Source organism: Haematobia irritans, chromosome 3 (assembly GCF_050003625.1).
Source record: "Haematobia irritans isolate KBUSLIRL chromosome 3, ASM5000362v1, whole genome shotgun sequence".
Lineage (NCBI taxonomy): Eukaryota > Metazoa > Arthropoda > Insecta > Diptera > Muscidae > Haematobia > Haematobia irritans.
Genome location: NC_134399.1, coordinates 69,089,051 through 69,111,633, shown reverse-complemented (window position 1 = coordinate 69,111,633; position 22,583 = coordinate 69,089,051). Strand labels below are relative to the sequence as shown.

Below are 22,583 nucleotides of genomic sequence, written 5' to 3'. Positions count from 1 at the left end.
TATTAAGTTCGAGTTTAGCCGCTAAAATCGTAATTTTTTCACGATTACTTTTCTTTAATAATCCATTTTAAGGAATACAAATTTTGTGAAAATTTGCTTTAGGATATTCCCCATCAAGATATAATGAAATCTGCAACAAATATGTATAATTTTATGACTTTTTTACTGATTTAGTTTTCACTTGTGTGAAAAAATGACGATTTTAGCGGCTAAACTCGAACTTAATACCCATCTTTATTTAAAATATTATTCCACTTTGGTCAGATGTTCGACACCATTACAGGCACTGTGAATCTCTGATAATGGATTGGAACGGAAAATACCGAGACCTTCGTCGACCGCAATTGCAATTGTGATGGCAAATATAAAAATGGTACGATGAAACTCATATGACTGGACGGCTCATACAGTAATAGCTACTCAAAACAAAAAAAAAAAATATTCGTCTTCTAAAGATTTTGTCTTTATACGATTTTTTCTTCGACAAGAGAATATTTTTATAGCAAATACTCCCAACTAGAGAATTATCTTTCCAATTAATAATACCTGTTCCAAAGTTTCAATCATCGACTATAGTTAATGTAGGCAATGCTATGAAAATAACATTTTTGTATACTTATCAAAGCTATATATTGAAAAAAAAAAAATCATTCATATATATTAGTATTTGGAATAATTTATTTTTCACATAACAAAATTCAATTCCCTGGGATTCATTGTTAGCACTGGGTTAGACAATTGATTATAGTATAAGAATAACAGAAATATAACTTCTTATAAATATGGGTCCCAGCCCGGAAACAGCATACATAAATTACGAACATTAATAGCATCGTTAATTAAACGTTCAACCTGTACAGATACGCTTGATGTTCCAAATATGCCACTTTGTTTACCTTCTAGTTTATTTTGGACCACAATTAGAGCACGTTGAGCTATATAATTTTTCTCCTCATCTAAAAAGTCACAACAATGTAGTTTTATTTTGTGGAAAATACCGATAATAAATATAGAATCATTGTACTTCTTCTATTTCTATATTTATTAGTAAACTTACTTGTATCATTATCATTATCATCAGCAATTTGAGGTATAACTTTCCATATGTATAATGGATCATAAAGCAAGACTTCCAATATTGTGGTTATTACATCCTGATGACGTCTCAAGATGCCCATTGTAGTTTCACATGATTTTCTGAAAACACCATTCGATCCACTTATGCCCATTGGAGCTAGCATATCTCTTGTCAAACGAAAAGGCACTGTCTCTGGGGTAGGCATAACTTTGCCTTGTTCGAATGCAATTCCTGCAGTATTAAGACGATGACTTTGAGTAATTAAATTATAATTAGATTTTTATTTTTCATACCAAAGTCAATGTGAATAACTTCTGCTGTCTCTTTATCAATTAAAATATTCTGTGTATGTCGATCTCCAAGACCCAAAATATAGCCAACCATAGATGTTGTGGCTACACTAAAATACAATGAGAGGAAATATAATTAATCAATGTGAAGAAAAAGGGATATATTATTAATAAATGGGAGCTTGTTTTACAAGAGTGTGTGTTATTTAACATTACGCACAAAACTTTTAGGATTATGTCGTTACCATTTCTATTCTATTTGAATTTCCAAATTATTTTTAAATAAATACAATAGGGTTACATTTATAAATTGTATTCGTAATGCACCAGAAATATATGTGAAAATAAAAGTATCCTGTGCTATCGGCCGGTTACTACCGCAGAGCCAATTCCAGTCCATTCTGCCATCAGTAGCTTCATTTCTGATCTGTACCTTTACAGGTGTAATGAATCGACATATATCTCAGCAAAAAAGCGTCGTCAAAAAAGTAGTGGACCCGGGAGTGGTGCAAAATTGACGCAGGAGCGATGAATTTAATATGGGCTTGTCATAGGACGGATGTGCACCATTTCAACAGCCATTGCACTGAATTTGCATTACTTCTTAAGGTGTGATCTGAATTCAGAGTTTCGGATGTGAATTATTTTTTTGATATTTTGCCAAATAAATGTATCTCTAATTAGTGGCAATACAAAAAAAGTAAAGTAGACATTAAACATATCCCAGTTGTGAGGACGCCATATCATGACTGTGCAATCGCTCTGTATTTAATCTCTAAGTCTTTCGGATAGTTTGATCACATCAGTTACCTAAAGCGGCGGATACTAAAAGTTCAGAATCCATCGCAATTGACTTTATTTCCATTTATAACCACATTACACTTAGAGGGAACCCTTATTTAGAAAATTTCACATTCGGTGCATTAAAGTCAGGGTTAGAACCATTAATGATGACCAATTAACATCGCCACGATAAGGAATAACATGGTCATTGAACTACTTATAAATAAAACGGAAAGCTTCCATGTTAGAACCACCACGCAGTTCCTCGATCCCATACAACGAATGGACAGAAACAGAAGGAGGCATCGTAGGAAAGCGAAACTATCTGGTAGCATAACACAAATAGCAAATGTCCGGTTATAGATCACTCTTTGAAATTTTGTATGGTTAGAGCCGAGATATTGACCAAGTAGTGAGCCAAAGTTGATACCCTAGATGGACCGGGACCCTACTGACAGGGCTGTGGGAAAAGTTTATCAACTTGAATATTGACTAGTTTTGTTAAATAAAATTTTTTTGTTATATTTGTTATTAGCTTTTACTCAAAAAATAAAATTTTGCAAAACAAAAACTCGTTCATCCAAAACCCATTCGTTGTGGTAAATGAGGGATTTTTCCAAAAATATTCTCCAAAAAGGAAATATATTTTAAAAACTTTTCTAATCAAAAAAAATAGCAGAATTTAATTTTTTAATTCAATAATCTACTTTATATTCAACCCAAAAAAATAGTGTGAGAACAAAATAGAGAAATTTAATTGTTTTTTGTGGTTTTTGGTTTTAGTTCAAAAACCATCACCAATACCTGTACAAAATATTTATCTTGGCTAAAATCGGGCTATCCACGTAATTGAACCTTTTTTATTTTCGACCAAAAAAGCTTAAAATTTATATATTGTTAAAAAAATAGTTCTAGTTCACTATAGCAAAATTAATTTTTGTATTCGAAACTCGACATCACAGACTATTAAAAATATAAATTATAATAAAAATCGGATGGCATATTTTCATGTTATATCATCGGATGGCATATTTGTATTAAGCCGATTTCCGTTTAGAACTGGATACAACATATGTATGAGCTATCCAGTATTCTAATGATGTTCTATCCAGAACATCTCATCAGTGCAAATTCTAACAATATTGCCAGAATGCATTTTGATTCACAATAGCTATTTATTGTGATTATTTTCTCCAATAACATGAAATTAAAAGTAAAGTCTCACAAATAATCACACTATCAATAATTTCTTATTATTTGAACAATTTGTAAATAATAAAATTAGGATTCCACTTATTTTCTGTTATTGAATTTAAACAGCTGATGCTAGTGTTGCCGAATTTTGTACACGTTCTGGATAAACGAGAATTGTGTTTTCTTTTAGTCCGCGGCTTCGTTATCCGGTACTAAAAGAAAACAAGCCCGTTGTTTTTATTCATTGAGATATTTACCTGTTAATATATGCCAAACGACGCTCAAACCATATTCCCGGCCTTAAAAAAGTTTCGAAGAAAAAGTAATGGAATACCGGTTTAATATTCTCGCATATGTGCAAATGTGTCTCATATCGCTTTTCGGCATCGGATTTAAGATGCACCTGAAAACGAGAAATAATATTTTGTAGCATTTACATATTTATCATTCGATTGGCTCAATGCTATAAATATATATTTAAGGACGAATTTAAGGTATTAGTAGGTGTTTTAGATATTTTAAAGCCGTAGTTTTTAATTTTATAACAAAAAGTAAAAACAAAATAACAAAACGTCTTCCGAAAAGGAGAGACAAGCCATATTTTACTAATATAAATTTATCTGACATTTATAAGTATGATTTATATGATACTTATAATGGTAGATGTGAGATAATGGGTACTTACATGAGCCATTGATCTACATTTGTTCACAGTAAAATCATTTGGACGATATTTTTTATGCGCTTCCGATAGGTAAACACCAATTGGTACGGTATTTTGACACCATTCTAATATGCCGCTACGTGTTGACAGCGGCACTACTTTATAGGTTCGAATTAGAAGTTTTCGTTGAACTGCCTCAGGCTCCTGTTGAAGTAAATTATTAATCATGCAAAATACCTGCTGCATTACCGCATCTTGTCGTAGATCGTCTTTGCCCTTCAATAGCTGTGGTCGTGTTACACCATCTGAACAAACACAGGATAATTTTTTCGGGGCATTGATGCCACCAACTAATCCAATTTGTGATTCCCATTTAATGATGCCTATAAAAATGTGAATTTTAGTAGGATTTTTTTTTTTAATTATAATGAAAATTTTAATATTCTTACTTGTTACTTTATAGTTTTGATCAATTCTGACTGGAAAATCAATTGTCGGACAATGAATGGCATCAAGATTTTTCATACGTTTTAGTTTGTCGCTTAATGAGACAGAACCAGCCTTAGGATTTTTAATTTCTGTATTTGCAAATTCAATTAATGCTGTAAAATAAATGAACCAATTACGAATAATAATTTATATAACACACAAATATATTTTTTTAATATTTCTATATATTTGAAATTGTTTCATTCATGGCAATGATATAACATGACCAATTAACAAATTAATTGATATAATTAAAAAGTTAATTGTTTTTTTTTAGCAAATTTTGTCATTTATGTGATTACTGTCACTTAATGATAGAGAACCAGTTTTAGTATTTGTCAATTACAAATAATAATTTACCACACACAAAAAAAATATTTCTATAAATTTAAAATTGCTCCAATCATGTCATATCACTTATCATGGTCAATTAACAAATTAATTGATCTAATTTATCAATAAAGTTGTATTTTACTTAATTAATTTTTGCATGGATTTATTACTAACTATTACCTGGAATAGCTGTTTCCAATTGTTTGACTATATTTGCATTTATTTTCGGCTTTGCTTTTGAAATAATGTCATGAGCAATTTTTGACCTATAGTCGGCTTTACCCTTTGTTCCATCGATATGTCCATATACAATGGGATATAATTGATACAAAGTCTGATGGGGGTGTTCGGCAACACATCGCACCATAATCTCCTTAAGAATTTTAATAAATTCCACATTCTTGGAATTTAAACGGGCAGTCATTTGATTTAGAGCACATATAAATTTATAGCTTGGTACATCAGGAATATGCTTTTGAATCGTTGCTCGTAGAATATCATTCTGTTTGTTAGCAAACCAGAGACCAATAATTCGATATATAACAGGACTTGATATAGCGGAATCTAAACAAGAAAATTTCATGTAGTTCTCCACAGCTATACATAGATTGGATGTAAGTTTTTGTTCTATCAAAGTTATTTCCTGTTCATCCATATGGGATGTTCTTTTCATGAAATTGGCAGAAACGCGGGTGTCATGATCTTGAAGCCGTGGATTGGTCGAAGCAACCTCTTGAGCCGCTTGACGATTAAATTCCATTATCTTACGTTTCATAGTAAATTGATCGGAATTTGCGTATGTGTGTAACTAAAACAGAAAATGAAAATTGCAAATTATGATTGTGTACGAAAAACGTGGGTATGACTTCTTACTTGAGTGTATTCTCTGTCGGCATATTTTGCTATTACTTCATAGGCATTTCTCCTACTTTCATCCTGACATTCCTTAAATTCTTCTAGTGTAAATAGATTTGGATATTTTTGTAAAATAGTTCCTTTGGATTTGTCATATTTATCCAGTAAATCCAGAGAACCCATGAAACATTTTTTAAAAACTGTCTCAAATGTCTCTGCATTGGTATTCATCAAATGGGTTCCATTTAATTGCATCGCTTTAATACGTTGTAGGCAACAATGAAATTCCTTATTTTTAAATATATGATGTAAAATGGATTTGGTTATTTCGGATTTTCCAGTTTTCATGCATATATCAACATCTTCCAGTAGAGCACTAATCTGAAATTTATTTAGAGGATACGTAATTGCGATAACTTATTACATTATAGATGTAAATTTGTTTGTCTATTTGCTTGAATTCGGTGTTTCATTTGATCTCATTTTTAAGCTATGGGGAATATGGACAATAATTTTGTTGATTTTTTGAGTTTTAAATATTATCGCATAATAGTTTCGGATTCAGAAAAACAAAGTCACGATTAGGGTCAGTAACAAAAGTTTGAATTGGTCGATGCGAATCGAAATTGTATATAAATTCCTCTTTGTTGTTGGGTATCAATTGGTTATGGAAATTTAACGAAATTCATAAATTACCTTAACTTGCGGGCTACTGCTCTCACCACACATGTTGTTCAGAATCGAAATGTAACGTGTGGCAAGATTTATTTCACCAGCTGCTTTACAATCCCGAATACATTTCAATAAACACTTCTCAATGGGATCATCCTGAAATAATCTGCATTAAATATCGTATTCACCCTTGAAAGATGGGCATTGGTATACCTTATAAAACTCCTTAATTTTTCGTTTAGCTCTAACGCCTGCAGTTTGAAATAATGAAATCTGATGAGATAAAATAGTTTCTTTACTTGAAAATATTCCATAATCAAGATCATTGGATTCAATTTGCCATTTCGTGAAAATTTGATCAACCTCAGTTGTTTTTGAAAATTGTATCTATAAATGTATTACGTTTTACACAATTAATAATCCACATTATTTTATAATATTAAGTTACCAAACAAAAATCTTCAGACTGCTGTAATAATTGAAGCCATGTTAGATATTTATAAACACTTTGCAAGCATTCTACGCTTATTTCTTTCAAAATATTCAAAACGCAAAGCCGAGATTTTTCAATAGCTGCAAGGGTATTATTTTCTTCTTTATTATGCAGGCACTTAAGAGCATTAAAATGATGTTTTTCGAATTCAAATTCCATGTCATTTAATGTATTAACTTTCGAGTGGCCCTCGACGGCAGTATCCCAACGACATAGACGCCAGCATATTTCATAGTCAACATTTTTATCTGCGGTACCATTTGAACTGGCCAAGTTCAGCATACCATTTCTTTTTAAAACTGCATTGCAGAGTTTGTTATTTTCACTAGCGGTATCATTTGATTCAATTAAAATGTCCGACCAGTTATTTGTTAGATTTAAATAGGCCATACGCGAACTTAGGGGATTTATAAAGCCAGAAATAGCATCGTTGCACCCTACAGATTCGTATGCCTGAGAACGGAAAAATAATTGTATATTCGCGAATTTATATATGTATATAATACCATATCAAACCTTTCTGGCTAACTCTTGAAATAATTCGTTGGAGATAATCTCGACACTAGTTTTGTCTCCCAGAGCCTTCTCGTCCAAAGCCCACATTTCCAAATAAATAATAGATAAGAAATAGGCCTGACAATAGTTGCAAGCTTTAACCACATTTAAGAGATCCAAAGGTAAATGCCTAAAATGATATAAACTACATTAAATAATTGCATTTAATTTTTATAATGTAAACATACCAAGAATTATTAATGCGAATGCATTCACAAATATCTAAAAACAACTTTACTATGCGTTTTTCTTTATAAATCGATTTTATTTCCGTGTTTGTATCCGTTAGATTTTGATCTGGGATTGTATTAAAAAATAATTTCAACATTGCCAATATATTATCCTTGTGTATTTGTCGTTGTTCGCATTGCAAAAGTAGCCGAATGAATGGTATAATGGAATGTTCAGCGAAATATATGTCATTTATAGCCAGATCATGGAATTGGGACCAATTACAATGACTATATATTTTCGAAACAAATTCACAAACAAAATTTTCATAATTATAGGATTGACATAACTGCAGAATTGCACACCAATCTGCTGGAGGTATACTATCATAGGAATCCATATAATTTTTGGGCACATTTGCACAGAATACCATGAAATTAGGGAATTTTTCTGGAAAATTAAAGATTTTGTAATTTTATTAAGTATATATTTGCAATTTTGTTATGTATAAATATTGGCCTAGTGGCTTTTGATTGTAGAGAGGGTACAAGTTAGTCGAAAAACGAGTTTTTTATAAAAAAAATGTCGAAAAGACTAAATCTAGTTTTTGTAGTCTTCAAATTTGACTTTGAAAATTGTATCAGTAAAACAGCTTCAACTTCAATTTACTTACCTATCAAATCGTAGCCATATTTTGAATTCACCAAATATTGAGCTACTTCGATGACATAGGAATGTGTGGCTGGATTAAATTTATCTAAGAGAGTTTCTAAAATTGTATACATGCTGTAATAAAACTGTTCAATGTCTTTGTCCAGTTTATCGGTTTCCTAGAAAACAATTGTACACTTATAATATCAATTATTAATAAAGCTCACTTTATTGCACCGACCTCTTTATTGAAATTATTGGCCTCGAAGTAATATACCATTTGTTTTAAATTTAATGGACCCACTTCTCCCAAACATTTCAAGGCCTCCAAATTTATAGAATTATTTTTATTTTGACGTACAATTTGCAATAAGTGTCGTATCAGACGATAAAGTAAATTGCTTTCTGCTTGCAGCTCTCTTTTGTATAGGACAATCTGAGATATAAACAGAATATATAGAAGAAATAAGAAAAAGAAAGATAAAATACATTCGTTTTCTCATAATAACTGAATTATGCAAGACTTTTTAATTTTAAAAGTTTGTAAAGTTCTTGCAAAAAGGACGTTTTTATCTAAATACTAATCGTGAAAAAATATAAAAAATTAAAACCTATTTCAATCATTTTACATAATAACATTTTGAAAATGTTGACTTTCGACTCTCTTTTCGAAAAAACGGGCTTTAACTTTGTTTGATCATAATCTCAAAATGTTTTATCTATTTTTGCAAAAATATTTAATTTAACTCAAATTAAGCACCCGGTTAACATGTCTTACTATTTTAATTTCAATTAAATTAAATTTATTTCAACGAAAATTTCGGAGATTTAGATTTTATTGCGTAGTAGAAGCCAAATAAACTATGTAAAATAATGATAACTCTGATTTTGTAATTAGGATAAAAGGATTTACGCAGTTCCAATTTTACGTAGCATTTTGAAATGTCAAAATTCGCTGGGAAACTTTGAGTAAACATACATATTAAAACTTTGAATCATTTATACTTACATGTTTTTGCAAAATTTTTATTGAATCTATTGTATAATTTGCATTTTCAAGGAATAGCTCTAAAAATGTTTGCCACTTGTCTTCATTATGCGTATTATCGTCCGATATGGATTCCAATATTTTAGTTATATTCGAAAATTTCTTATTGTTCGAAAAAATGTTTAGCATGTATTGTTGATCTACGATAGTATCTTTATGATTGCGAATCAGATATTCGGATATCTGCAATATTATTTCCTGCTGCTCAAGACTCGTTGACTTTTTGTGCGTGTATACCAACGATTTACAAATATAACTCAAATGTTTTTTCATAAAAATACCAATATTTGCTAAATTAGATAGCTTAGTTATGATATTCTCGAAAGCTTTAAGCACAATTTTGCTTAGACTCCAGAATGAAGACGATTCCAAACAATGCAAACAGTAGTACAAAATGTCACGCAAAAAATAAAAACATAAATTTTCCGGCATATTCCGATGATTGAGGGTATCTACCACCATGTCGGCCAGCATATAGAATTTATAGAATTCTTTTAAGGTATCAATAGGATGAATACATTCACTGCAATGCTTCTTTAATGCTCCAAAAGTTTTTACTAATCTTAAAGGATGTTTCGTAACATAGTTGAATAGAACATCAGGAGCTGCATCATTGGTTTTGTTATTCTAAAGAGAGAGAAAGTTAGATATAACACAGAAAAAAATATCACCAAAAATTTTCCAATTAAAATTTTAATTAATTTTAAAAAAATATTGGTTCAACAAAATTTTTAATTGAAACAAACATCAATCAAAAAATGAATTGTATCAATTAACTTCTTAATTGGAAAAAATAATTTTTTTAATTGACTCTGGTGATTGATACTATCATTTCCGTGATTGAAGACATTTCAATTAAAAATTAATTGGATCAATTATGATTGAAGACAAAAAATATTTTTTTTTGCGAAAGGTATAACTAGGCCGATATTAAGTCTCCTCGGTCCTTTTCGGACATCGAATAAACGCTTTTTAAATTGTTATTTACAAAATATAATCGATAACAGGACTACAAGAAATTTGTTAATAGGCAAAGCATTCGATTCTACTAAAACAACGATACTTGTTAATTTTTTCAACGATACTTGTTAATTTTTCGATATAGTGAATGATTGGGATTGTGATTCAACGGTGTTGATTGAACTTTGGAGTAGAGGTGTGCTCGTGACACGAAATTCTCGTGACACGCGTGAATCACGTGAGTCGTGAACAAAATCGAAGCAACTCTCACGATGTGTGTGAATGAGACGAAAATAAATATGTCGTGCGTGAGAAATAAAATCGGTTCGTGAATGTGCGTGAATAAAATTTCTGCAAAATCACGCTCACGAAAATAATCAAGATTTAATTCACACTCGTATGTTAACTGAAATTAATTGGGCTCTCGAACTACAATATTCTATTTTTGAATTTTGTTACCTTTGCTGAGTTCCGTTTGGAAAATATCGTGAGTCTCGTGAATTTTTCGTGAATCACGTGAATTGTCGTGAATCGTGCGTGAACGTGTGTCTTTAAAAGTAGTTCGTGCGTGAGCGTGCGTGAGTACTGGTTTTCATTTCGTGAATGTGCGTGAGTGGGATTGGCTACCCGTATCGTGCCTGAGCGTGCGTGAATAAATATTTTGCTTCGTGAATGTGCGTGAGTGTGAATGAAATTTCAGTCACGCGTACGCCTCTACTTCGGAGTGAAATCATGACATGTTTCCTCCATTTTGATATATCGACACAATACTAGGGGCTAATCACAGCATTCGATATCGAAATTTTTCGTGGGAGTCATTGTCAATTTTTACTGATAGAAAATTTTTTCGATTGGTAAATTTGAATCGTTTTTACTTTTTGTTTATAATGAATATGTTATTTTGAATATTTAGGACTAATGTAACTCGAATAAACGATAAACAAAAATTGCTTATACTAGTGTATGTGAGCGAGCTCCTAGCTTGGCAATGAACCATATAAAATTGTGTACAGGCATGGGCGATATCCAAAAGATTGTGGGTTCAATTAACCATAAAACTTAACGCTTCTGGACCACCATCTAGGAAAAGTGAATGTTGTATAAGTATAAATTTTATCGCTTCCTTCAGTCAGTCAGTTGAAATCTTTTCAATCTACAAAAAGGTGACTTTCAAACAGTGCATACCATTTCAAACCCTTATCCCTTATTTATCTCCGTATTAATTGTATATACATCTCATCCTCCAATTCGGAAGATGGACCCTTGAGGATATATATATAATGATATACAATTCAATTTTTTGTTTCGTTTTTGCTGTTGACAATACTATAGAAATTTTATTAAATTTTAATCGAATGTGATCCAAACTTTTAATCGTATCGACAATTTTTTCAATACGATAAAGAATGTGATATCGAATTCCGCGATTAGCCCCTGATCACGATTTTTAACTCATTTTTATTTTGGGTCTAAACTACACACAAAAAATTTTTTTTTATTCAATCACGAAATTTATTGATCCAATTATTTTTTTAATTGAAATGTCTTCAATCACAGAAATGATAGTATCAATTAAAAAAATAATTAAAGGTCAATTAAAATTTAATAGTATCAATTAAAAAATTAAATGATACTATTAATTTTTGTAATTGATTTTTGTTTCAATTAAAAACTTTGTTGAACCAATTAAATTAAATTACATTTTTAATTGAATATTTTTTAAAACTCAATTAAAATTTTAATTGGAAAATTTTCGTGAAATTTTTTTCTGTGTATTTCAAGGATTTCATTTTGGACAGAGTTGGTTTTTGTTAAAACAGCAGCTTTAAGTTAGATGTCTTAGCGAACGCGACTGCTTTCTGTTTTCTTTTGAGTGTATATTAATATAACATATTAAACAATTATCTTGCGATCTTCGGTCAGACCTCAAGGTTGGTACTAAGTTCGAATTTAGCAGCTAAAATCGAAAGGAAATCAATAAAAGCAGAATAAAATTATAACTTTCTTTATTATAGGTTAGGTATACCTAAACTATAGGTTAGGCCATTGTGATGGTGAACTTCTCTCTTATCATTGTGTGGTGTATAATTTATTAGAGAAAAGTAACCGTTAAAAACTAGATTTTTTAGCGCAATAATTCGAAATTAATACCGGTCGTTATATATGATGTTATATATTTCGACCGCAAGAAATTATAGATACTCTTTACCAAGCACCAAGCAAATATGGCCCCATTTAAACCTAAACCGCACACTAAATATGCTAGTGTTCTCGAGACGCCAGATATCACTCCTGATATCTGCTATAACGGGTCGCTGCCTGATAGGCGATTTTGCAAAAACTATTGGTGCGAAGTATAATGACTATTGTATGAGTTGTCATGATGCGGAGGAAAAGGAATCAATAAAACACCTCTTGTGTGAGTGTCCTGCATTTTGTGTAAGGCGTAAGCAAATTTTAGGGGCATATAGCTTCAGATTCCTGGCGGACCTGGAAAACGTTAACTTAAGCAGTCTGCTAATGTTTTTGGAACAATCTGGTTGGTTCAACAGAAGAAAATAATCGAGAAGGTTCAACGGTTAAAACTAGAAGTGCCCATATGTAATAGGTACTTTTAGTTAATGTGGTATCACAATGGACTGAATAGTCTAAGTGAGCCTGAATCTTAATCGGGCTGCCACTTTAACCTAACCGTTAAAAACTAGATTTTTTAGCGCAATAATTCGAACTTAATACCGGTCGTTATATATGTTGTTATATATTTCGATCGCATGAAATGATAGATACTCTTTACTTTTGGAATCCACACACTTACTATATACACGTTTAATGAAGACTTTAGACATTTGCAATCTATATTATACCATTTCCTTGGATGAAAGTATATAGAAAATCCGGTATATGTTTTACTATCCAATTCATCACGTAGGGCATCGAATAAGGTAAAAACAACTTTCCAAGTATATGTATCGTTCTTTGCCTTATTAAAGTCCAGTTTCAATTTTAAAATATTTTTTACACAACTGTTTAATTCGCTGTTACGATTTTCTGGACATTGGCTAACAAGAATGTATGCATTTATTATTGGCATCGCCATCTATATGAAAGGAAAATGAAATTAGCATAAATTTCGATGACATAAAACGGCGAAAAACCATACACACCTTTAAAAGATCTTGCGTATCGCCATAGGTCTGTAGTTTTTTCAAATCTTCTGATTTATCATACATTAACAAACAAGCAACAATGGTATCAATATTATCCTCCACAAAATCATGCTTAGTTTTGTAGCATAGATAAAAAGGAAACCTACAAACGAACACCTTTCAAGTTATCAATTTTACATGATTCTTCAAACACTTACTTTAAAATAGGATACGATTTTGATATCCAAAAATGTATAGAATTTGGTATGTTGGGTTTCATCAATACTCTTATGGTAGTGTTATAAAATTTGGCAATGTGTGGAAATTCATTAAAGTCGGCTTAATTAAAAATAAATGAAAAAATAAATAACTCCAAATAAAAATTCTAATAAAAAATGTGCCTACCTTCAGTAAACTTGTAGAAAGCGCACACATGTACTAATTCATTTAAAGCTATTTCTCGATGATAAGTGCTAAATGCAACAAGAGCTACGAGTAATTGTACATTTAAGGCTTTACTGTTTTGCAGTTGATCAGCATTTTCAGCTTCTTTTATAGATATTTGTATCTTTTCCCAGCTTATTGACTCATAAATTTTATCACAAAAGTTATAATATAGATCAATATCACAATTAGAACATATCCAATGTAGATCCATTAATGCGGTTATGGTGTTAATTGCAGCGTACTGAATTTCCAGTGAAGGGAACGTTAGAAACTTCACCACAGAGAGACAGAGCACCCCAAAATTATCATGAAGGTATATTTTGCTACAATCATGAGCTATATAGCTTATACTATTAATGATTTCAGCAGTAAGTTTTGCGGAATATGATTTACGGTACCCAAGTCGAAGTAGAGAATTCACGGCCAATAACATATCATCTAAGCACTCTTCATAGTATTGAATGTATTTAAAAATTGCTGAAATATAAAATATTCTTATTAAATGACATATTTAGAGAACGAACGGCAGTTAGGCTACGCGAAGTAATGGAAAATTCCCGGACCCGCATCTAAATAGCGCTACTAGAAATAAATCTAGCATCAACCTTCAAAAGACGCGAGTGAACGGGTAAAAATGCTTCTTTATTTTTAGGCTTTATTACGAGGAAATATTAGCAATCATGTATTGGTATACGTGGCGAATCGATCAAACGAGAACGCACTGGACGCTCAAAGGTAGTCATCGACACGCGTGTGCAAATTTTTGAGGAATATGTAATTTTTTCACAGTTTCTTACCTGGTATTATTTGAACAATCACATTGACAATTTCTTTATTTGAATAATACATTTTGAATATGGGTTTCAACTTATTCACGAACCAATGACCAATGTCCGTATATTTCGATTTTTGCAAGCAGAAGATCTAAAATTTTTAATATGTGATTTGAAAAATTTATTTTTTTTTTAAGTAAAACTTAAAATGTATTTACGTATTACCTTGGTTAATTCCAAAATCAGTTTGATATGCCTTTTTAAATCATAACTGAATTTCGATATATGTGCAAATGCATCCTTCATGTGGGTTGTGCTCGCACACAGAGTAGCTAACAAGCACGAAATTTTATCGGTTATTTCACCCCAATCATCTAATTCGGATTGATCTTCAGAATTTTTTGCTGTAATCAAAAAAAAATTAAAATATTTTTATTGGTGTATAATATAGAATAATTTTATAATTTATCGATAAATATTTGTAACGAGGTATGAATACTGTCTAATATCACTTCTAACAAAATTTTACTTATTACGAAGTTGAAGAATCACGCGCTCTATGTTAAAATTGTATACCTTTTACTAAATGGAAATTAAAATTTAAGTCCAATCAATGTCTGATCATATAAAGTATACATACAGGGTAAATTTCTAAGACGATCTAGATATGTCCGTCTGTCTGTCTATTGAATTAGCAATACGGAACATGAATATTCGTTCGGGATTGCACACAGTTGTCTGCCTTTCCTATGATCATGAGCACGCTGACTTCTGAACAGCGTTGTGGCTAAGCACTGGAAACAGGTTTTAGGCATCTTTTTGTAACGATTATTACCCTCCGATATTTTTTTGTCATTATTTGGGATCTAAAAGATTAGAAATCAAACTGGTTCATATAGGGGATGTATTAAAAAGCAGATCGATATAAGCACCAAATAAAAAAAAATTATCAAAAACTAATTATGAAAGTTTGAATAAATGACAAATTTATAATGCTATGATGTACTTCTTCAGCAGGTTTTTGTTTTCGATGAAAATTATTAAATATTGGTTATACTCCCTAGTCGGCACAAAGAGACATTGAAAGTAACATTGAGTTTGGTTAGGTTTTACATTTTACAGATATTTCAACTCAAAAGTACAGATCATGCGCGCTACTGTGTACTGAACTGTCTGTGTTTCCACAAAATTTCGTGTTATGACAATAATTTAAAACTCTATGTTTAATTTTGAACAATAAATGTAATATCCTAATATTAATTTTCTTTTTATTTTAAATACAAGACAGTGATTTATTATACAGTAGTTAGGATAGGTTAGGTTAGGTGGCAGCCCGATGTATCAGGCTCACTTAGACTATTCACTTATAGTAGTAGAACGTACCACAAAATTTTAGCGATTCACCTAGAAACTGGATCATTTCATCTATTGGCTGGTTTTCTAAATATTGTAAAAGAGTTGCGTTTCGAGTAAAACAACAAAAAACACTATCCAACAAACTGATGACCTCGCCCAGAGTAACACGCTCCATTGTGATTGGTGAATTGTTTTTAATTTGCATCTACAATAAAATTTAAAACATCAATAATTAAAAATCAAAAATATTTGTTAAAAGTTTAACTTTAAGAGACAACAAATAAGAATGCAATAAAAAATCAAATATTTTGGATAGAAAACTATGATTTTAGTACGCCACTTAGTTTAGTTTGTCAATTAATTAAAAACCAGTAAGAAAGAAGTATAGATACCTAAAGCATAATATGGAGGAAACATTATAGTGACTGCCAAATTTATAAACAGTCTTCAACATTACTGTTATACAGGATATTACAAATGTGTGAATTTGTCCACAATTAAATCTTCTATGGTACTTCTTCTAATCATGGGTTTTCATTGAAAGGATATTTATTCTTGCGTAAAACAAAAACTGTAGCAAAAACTGCATTTTTGTGAAAAAATTAAATTTTAAAGATAAAGACCGTAAACTAATAAAAATTATGTAAAAAATTGTTTTGTTTGTTGTACGAAGGTAGTTGAATATTTTTTCTGCAACAAATGTCATATGTGCAATTATGTCTTCTGTACATTCAATTTTGAGGTGTTTTAGCATTTTTTTTAATAAATTCTAATTCAATTCAAACCGCATAACTTTGATTGATGTGTCGGATGTGTACAGAGTTGGCCAGATAGTTTTCGGAAATATTATCAGCAATAAACTTCAGTGAAATCGACTGGTAACCAAGTATACGCAAGGGATTTCGGACCACAAACGGAAATTTGGCAGACTGAAGACATTTTCACAAGTCTGGGGTGATATAGAGTCAACTCATCATTATATAAAGAACACTTTGGCCGATTTACAACATACCATAAAACAAACATTAATAAATTGGCATGAAAGAAAGGATAAAATATATTATTGCCCATGTTCCCAAATCCACTTCCAGGTGAATGTGAATAAATTCCACAACTTTCTAGTCCTACAATCCACTTTCACCGGAATTTTCGTGAAATCAGTTCACTTGCAAAAGTCTTGGTGAAAGCTGAATTATATCCAAGATGGGTGTATTTCCGGTTAAAAAAGTACTCGCGTAAAAATTTTAAATGTTTTATATTTAATACATGAGTTTTATTAAAACTGCGTCATTTTTAATTAAAAAAATAATAAATTATAATAAGTCTATTGAATTCACTTATTTTGATTTCCACCTTAGTGAATTTTTGGGTGATTTGTGCAACCCAGCAGGTTGCAGAAAAATTCAAAAAAGAACGTGGAATTAAGAACACCAAATTTTCACGTTCGTGGATTTGACGTGAATAGTGGAAGTGGATATCGGAATATATTTATGAATAAATAATAAATTATTAATAAATTCAATATTGAAAACAATTTTCGTCACATTGGTTCCAGGCTAATAAAGAGATACTACTTTGGGCAAAAACGAAAAAATTCCTTGTGAAATGAAAAATCCTTGTTTTTACGAATTCAATTTCACCCGATTCAGAGTAATCCCCTCACGAAAAATATACTTAAGCCCAACCTTTTTTTTCTGTGTTCGAAACATGCCAAATAGTCCCTTTCTGATATAGCCTTCTTTGTTTTCGCTTTTATCTCCTCAATCCTACCAATTCAAGAAAAAAAAGAACTACATCGCAATGTAAAGCCCAACAGTTTTCCAATTTCGACGAATTGGAAAACTGTTGCTATGTCGATCAATATATAACCGCATAGAATTGAAATTATTGTTAAATATACTCTAATGGCCTAGAGCAGATTTTAACCGATTTTTACCATTTGAAGTTCGCATCATGTTCCTTTTTACGTCCAGATTTTCATGTCATAAATTTATACAGTTCGAACAAACAAAAAGCGGTAATTCCACCAACTTAGTGTCGCCTATCAATATATTTGTGATACATACCTCCAAATGACTAAGAAATAGTCCAATCCTCTTAATGAGAGGACATTGCATATAAGAATTCTCATCAAAAACACCAAATTCCAGCAGGGCTTTCATAAGCAGCGACATCTTTTGCAATGAAATTAAGTCTGTCAATATGTCATTGCATGTTGTCCCCTGGCTAGCTTCAAAATTTAGAGAACGCATTAAAAATTCATAATTATTTTGAAATAAACAATTTGTTGCTGTTTTTGGGGCATCAATTGATTCTTGCTGAACTACTTTCAATTTTCGTACATGCTTCTCCAAGCATAAATATTTACGTATATATTTGAATTGAAGATATTCAAAATTACAATTCATATCATTATCGTTTAGTGCCGACTTTTTCAATGTTTCGCCATCCAAAAAGTTTACAATGGCCATTGCGCATGTTTCAGCTATCAAATATGGTTTAATCGGCTCTACATGCAACAATATACTTTTTGCTTCATTTCTATCTTTATCGCCATACAACCATGTTATGCATTGACCAACTAAACTTGATGTTTTATCTAATCCAATAGAATCTGCATATTTCAATATTTCGTTAAGTGTTTCCACACATTCTGAACGTCGTAGGCCGGCATTAGTTATGAAAGAAGTTATTAATGTTGTACAGTGGTCAATCGACAATTTATTATGGATGACAAGCTTTCGCAAAATTAATTGTTTCTCTGAAATTACTTCCGCGCAGGACGATGTATCACTTATAACAATTTGTATAATTTTAAGCCATTCTTCATGACAATAATTATTTGGTAATTGTTTAGTAACTTCGAATTGTGTCATTTTTTCAAGTAGCTTGCACAAAATTAAACGTACGCTACGCATGTCCTTTGCACTTCTATAGTTCTGAAGTATGCTCAGGCTTGCAACGACGAGTTGTTGATAATTTACTATGTTAACGACGCAATCAATTTCATTGATCAATTCAGCTAAAATGGATAACCTGTACAATAATATACATTAGCATTTTAGAGTACGTGTTTAATAGTTGTAACTATACCAAATGTCGTTATATGTAGGCTTTGTAACTTCTGCCAATTCCAATATACTCTCCAATTTATCCGAAGGTCTGAATATTTTCGATTTTGACACAGATTGTTCCTCTTCTTCTCCATTTTCGCCAATGTTACTTTCTACTTGCCAATAAATCTAAGAAAATATATAAGGTAAAGAAGTCGTCTATCTATAAATCTGTATATTACCATGTACGTAACTAAGGCTGACATCTTCACGAAAACCTCCAGACTTGAATCGTTTTGTTGTGAACGACTTAAATGGTAGTGACTACTTTTTCGTTCTTTAATCTCCATGTCGATCAAAGTTTTTAGCTTCCTCAACGTTTTATTCCAAGATGAATCGACAGTAATGTTAATTGTGTTGGTATCGCCTTGTTGTATATATGGATATAAATTTTGTAGTGATACAAGTATGGACTTGAAGAGTAATTCCTAAAAAAATATTTTTATTTCTAAAATATTTCTTGATTATCGTTTGAATTTATGAAAAACTACTTACTTTTGTTTCAGACTTCATGTTATATTGGTAGAATCCGCTAATAGTTGGTAAGATCTTTTGGAACCCATTGCAAATGATATTATGATAATCAACGGATTGCTTAAAAAATAATAGATAGACACAAGCATATATTATAAATATAAGTAAAATATGCGTTTTAGAAAGCCATGACACTAGAGAATGTCTTATTATGATACCAATGTAAAACTAATAGGACACCACGGAATGACAGTAGACATTTCAAAGATGTATTTTATATCACGCTAGCCTTTTTAATGAATAGAGATATTATCTTGAAACTTAGTGAGAACTCTGGACTAGGCGTTAATTTTCACATTCAAACAACCACATCGGTCCATAGTTACATATGTACAGTGTGGCTGATAAATATTTTAATCAACTGACGGTTGACATAATTTCTAAGCCGCACTGAAAGCTTACAGTTTTATTTTCTTTTGGCAAGATTTAATCGAAACCCACGCCGCGTTGGTAGAAAACTAGCTCGTGAGCTGAGCAACGCATATTGAAAAATGATGTTAGGCTAAAGCCCAAGTTAGTCTGGAAGGAGTCAAGGAGTTGGTTCACTTTCACGAAAGGGGTCAGTTGTGGCGACACTAGTTTTTAAATTTCACTTTTTAAATCTAATTTGTTTTGTCATTTTTTGTCAAATTATTTTCTTACTTCAGTTTTGCCTTTTTACATAATTCAAACGAATTATTTCCAAATAAATAAATTGCGCGTTTTATTTGAACCACCTAGATTGGTGAACGCGACGTGATAGATCTAATTTGTTTTGTCTTTTTTTTTTTGTCAAATTAGTTTCTTACTTCAGTTTTTCTTTTTCAAATAATTCAAACAAATTATTTCCAAATAAACAATTTTAATAATTTGCGCGCTTTATTTGAACCGCCTACACAGTTACCGAATTTGGTTTTCTCAGATGAGAAGTCACTCCAAATTGAGCATTTTGTGAACAAACAAAATCATCGGATTTACTTGCCAAAGAAGTCAGCTGAAGATTTATACCTTCGATTGGCCACTACAACTCAAGCGCTGCCGATGGTATGCATACGAATATTATCTGGGAAACTTCCTATGACCTATTGAAGCCTAGGGAAGACAAACATACGGGCATTCCAACAAAATTCAGTACGATCGCACTCAGCACGCGTCAACCAGAAAAGGTTTGAAAAGGAGGTTACTCGCTTCATTTCTATGGATCTCAATATCATTTCATTTTTATGGTACCAAGTGATACAAAGGTCAATAGACCTAAAATTCTGCATCACACGAAATGTTAATAAAAATAAACTTCAAAAATGGTATATAATAAAACTAGAAACAATCTTAAAAACAATGGTGTATAACAGAAAACAGATCTAATAATAAAATATATTTATAAATAGTAAGTATACTAAATGTTAAATACATATTAAGATATATTGCGGGAGATATATATCTCTTTGACTTTTATGCCGGGGACGGGCCAAAATATCGTAAGGCCACTTTCGTGATGGCTTTTGAAGGCCATAACTTCTTTTTACTAAGGCCGCTCTGCACACATTTAGCGAACATTTTGGTACACATAAAAATTCTTAATGGATTTGCAACCAAAAATGCCATTAGTTATTGCTACATATTGCTTCAATAAATAATACATTTGATTCGCATGGCGTTTAATACCCAATAGATATAAACCCTTATTTTACCTGCGATACCATGAGATAATACAGCTTGATAACGTCAGCCCTTTGTCCATCCTTCACAGCTTTACTTAAAAAGTCATTTATTTCTGGAAAATAGTCGATGACATCTCTACTCAATTGTACATGGTCATTGGACAATTCAATTGTTTTCGTGATGGACTTCAAGCAAGAAAATCTAAAGAGATCATCAGATCCCTTGTTAGTCTCGAAAAGGTACGAAAGAATAACTGAAAACCCGATAAAAAATCTGAGAAGAAAGTTCAAATAGGTAATGTAATACATACTGCTAAATTCATTGACTTGTAGTTGCCGCACATACTCCTGCGATTTAAAGAGTCCTTGATTTAAAATGCTCAAAAACAGGTCATTAAAATAAAGCACAGCAACACGACTTTTAAATCCTTCTTTGAAAGCATCAAATAATGTAGCTTTTACAAATAAGTGTTCTGGAACTACATGGGAAAATGTTTATAAATAAATTTGAGTAGTTTTATTAGATTTTGCATTCATACCTTCCAAATTATAGTTTACCAACTTTTGTACAATTACAGAGTAAATGTAACTTTTGTTGACTAATGCTTGATTCTTGCCGTCTTTACATTCGTCCAACTTTATGGCATGCTTTATGGTAGCATCTATGACACTGTTAAATATCGTTGTCCAGGATACATCGTTGACATCACGTTTGGGCAGTTTGGCTAATAGCTCATTTTTGGAATTACTCAAATGACTTTCCAACTGCTCAGCAGCTTTATTACGCGTAGTAGCCTTTTCAGAACGTAGTTCTGCACACAAACTGTTAATTAGACACACAAGACTGGACATGTTCTTAAACCCATTTAACAAATTGTTTTAAATAACGAATAATTACGAACAATAAACAGAATAATTCGAGGTGGACAATGGAAACCCGCGAACTGTTTTTATGTCATTTCGGAGCAGCGTTGCCACTTTATATGTATTTCTTAATGGAAAGTGCTAAATTGAAACATTCTAAAATACTGGAATTGTAACATCCCTGCCAACATTTTTTGAATTTGACTTCCGGTGAGCTTTTGATCACGAAAGCACGTTAAAAAAAATTTAAATTACTTAATCTAGCAAATCTTCTGGAATAATTAGGCACAAATCTTGTGGAAGCCTTTTGGGGACATGGTTTGGCCTGAAACCGTATTTATTGAGCTAGGTGAAGGCCGCAAGGTTCCTTCACCTAGGAAGAGACAGTATTATGACTTTAGGGCCCGGTACGAGGCCATTATACAAGCTCATCAAGGAGATTCGTCTCTTCCAACGGTTAAGATATCTAAGGAA

At 31.6% G+C, this 22,583-nt stretch overlaps 1 protein-coding gene across 1 annotated transcript; it reads right to left on the bottom strand.

Annotated features, from left to right (window-relative positions):
• Positions 1 to 656: 656 nt before the first annotated feature.
• On the bottom strand, positions 657 to 22,199 carry tefu (Serine/threonine-protein kinase tefu). Its single transcript, XM_075298821.1, has 30 exons — positions 21,785 to 22,199; positions 21,557 to 21,724; positions 21,276 to 21,499; positions 19,567 to 19,665; positions 19,254 to 19,499; positions 19,052 to 19,200; positions 18,025 to 18,994; positions 15,986 to 16,163; positions 14,828 to 15,006; positions 14,627 to 14,753; positions 13,788 to 14,306; positions 13,601 to 13,721; positions 13,401 to 13,545; positions 13,052 to 13,333; positions 9,238 to 9,903; positions 8,470 to 8,664; positions 8,251 to 8,407; positions 7,595 to 8,027; positions 7,368 to 7,536; positions 6,807 to 7,304; positions 6,572 to 6,745; positions 6,383 to 6,514; positions 5,705 to 6,067; positions 5,012 to 5,639; positions 4,459 to 4,611; positions 4,031 to 4,392; positions 3,603 to 3,748; positions 1,372 to 1,478; positions 1,058 to 1,309; positions 657 to 956 (listed from the first exon to the last, which is right to left on the bottom strand). The coding sequence occupies exons 1-30, from the start codon at positions 22,095 to 22,097 to the stop codon at positions 775 to 777; spliced, it is 8,337 nt and encodes a 2,778-aa protein (XP_075154936.1). The 5' UTR covers positions 22,098 to 22,199; the 3' UTR covers positions 657 to 774.
• Between the last annotated feature and the right edge of the window lie 384 nt (positions 22,200 to 22,583).

What these genes read in the sequence shown, in the direction of transcription:
- tefu (XM_075298821.1), bottom strand. Translation starts at nt 22,097, where the DNA reads ATGTCCAGTCTTGTGTGTCTAATTAACAGTTTGTGTGCAGAACTACGT. An exon ending in CTTCATTAAACGTGTATATA is followed by an intron (nt 9,904 to 13,051) that starts GTAAGTGTGTGG and finishes CTCTCTCTTTAG; the next exon opens with AATAACAAAACCAATGATGC. An exon ending in CCAATAATTTCAATAAAGAG is followed by an intron (nt 8,408 to 8,469) that starts GTCGGTGCAATA and finishes ATTGTTTTCTAG; the next exon opens with GAAACCGATAAACTGGACAA.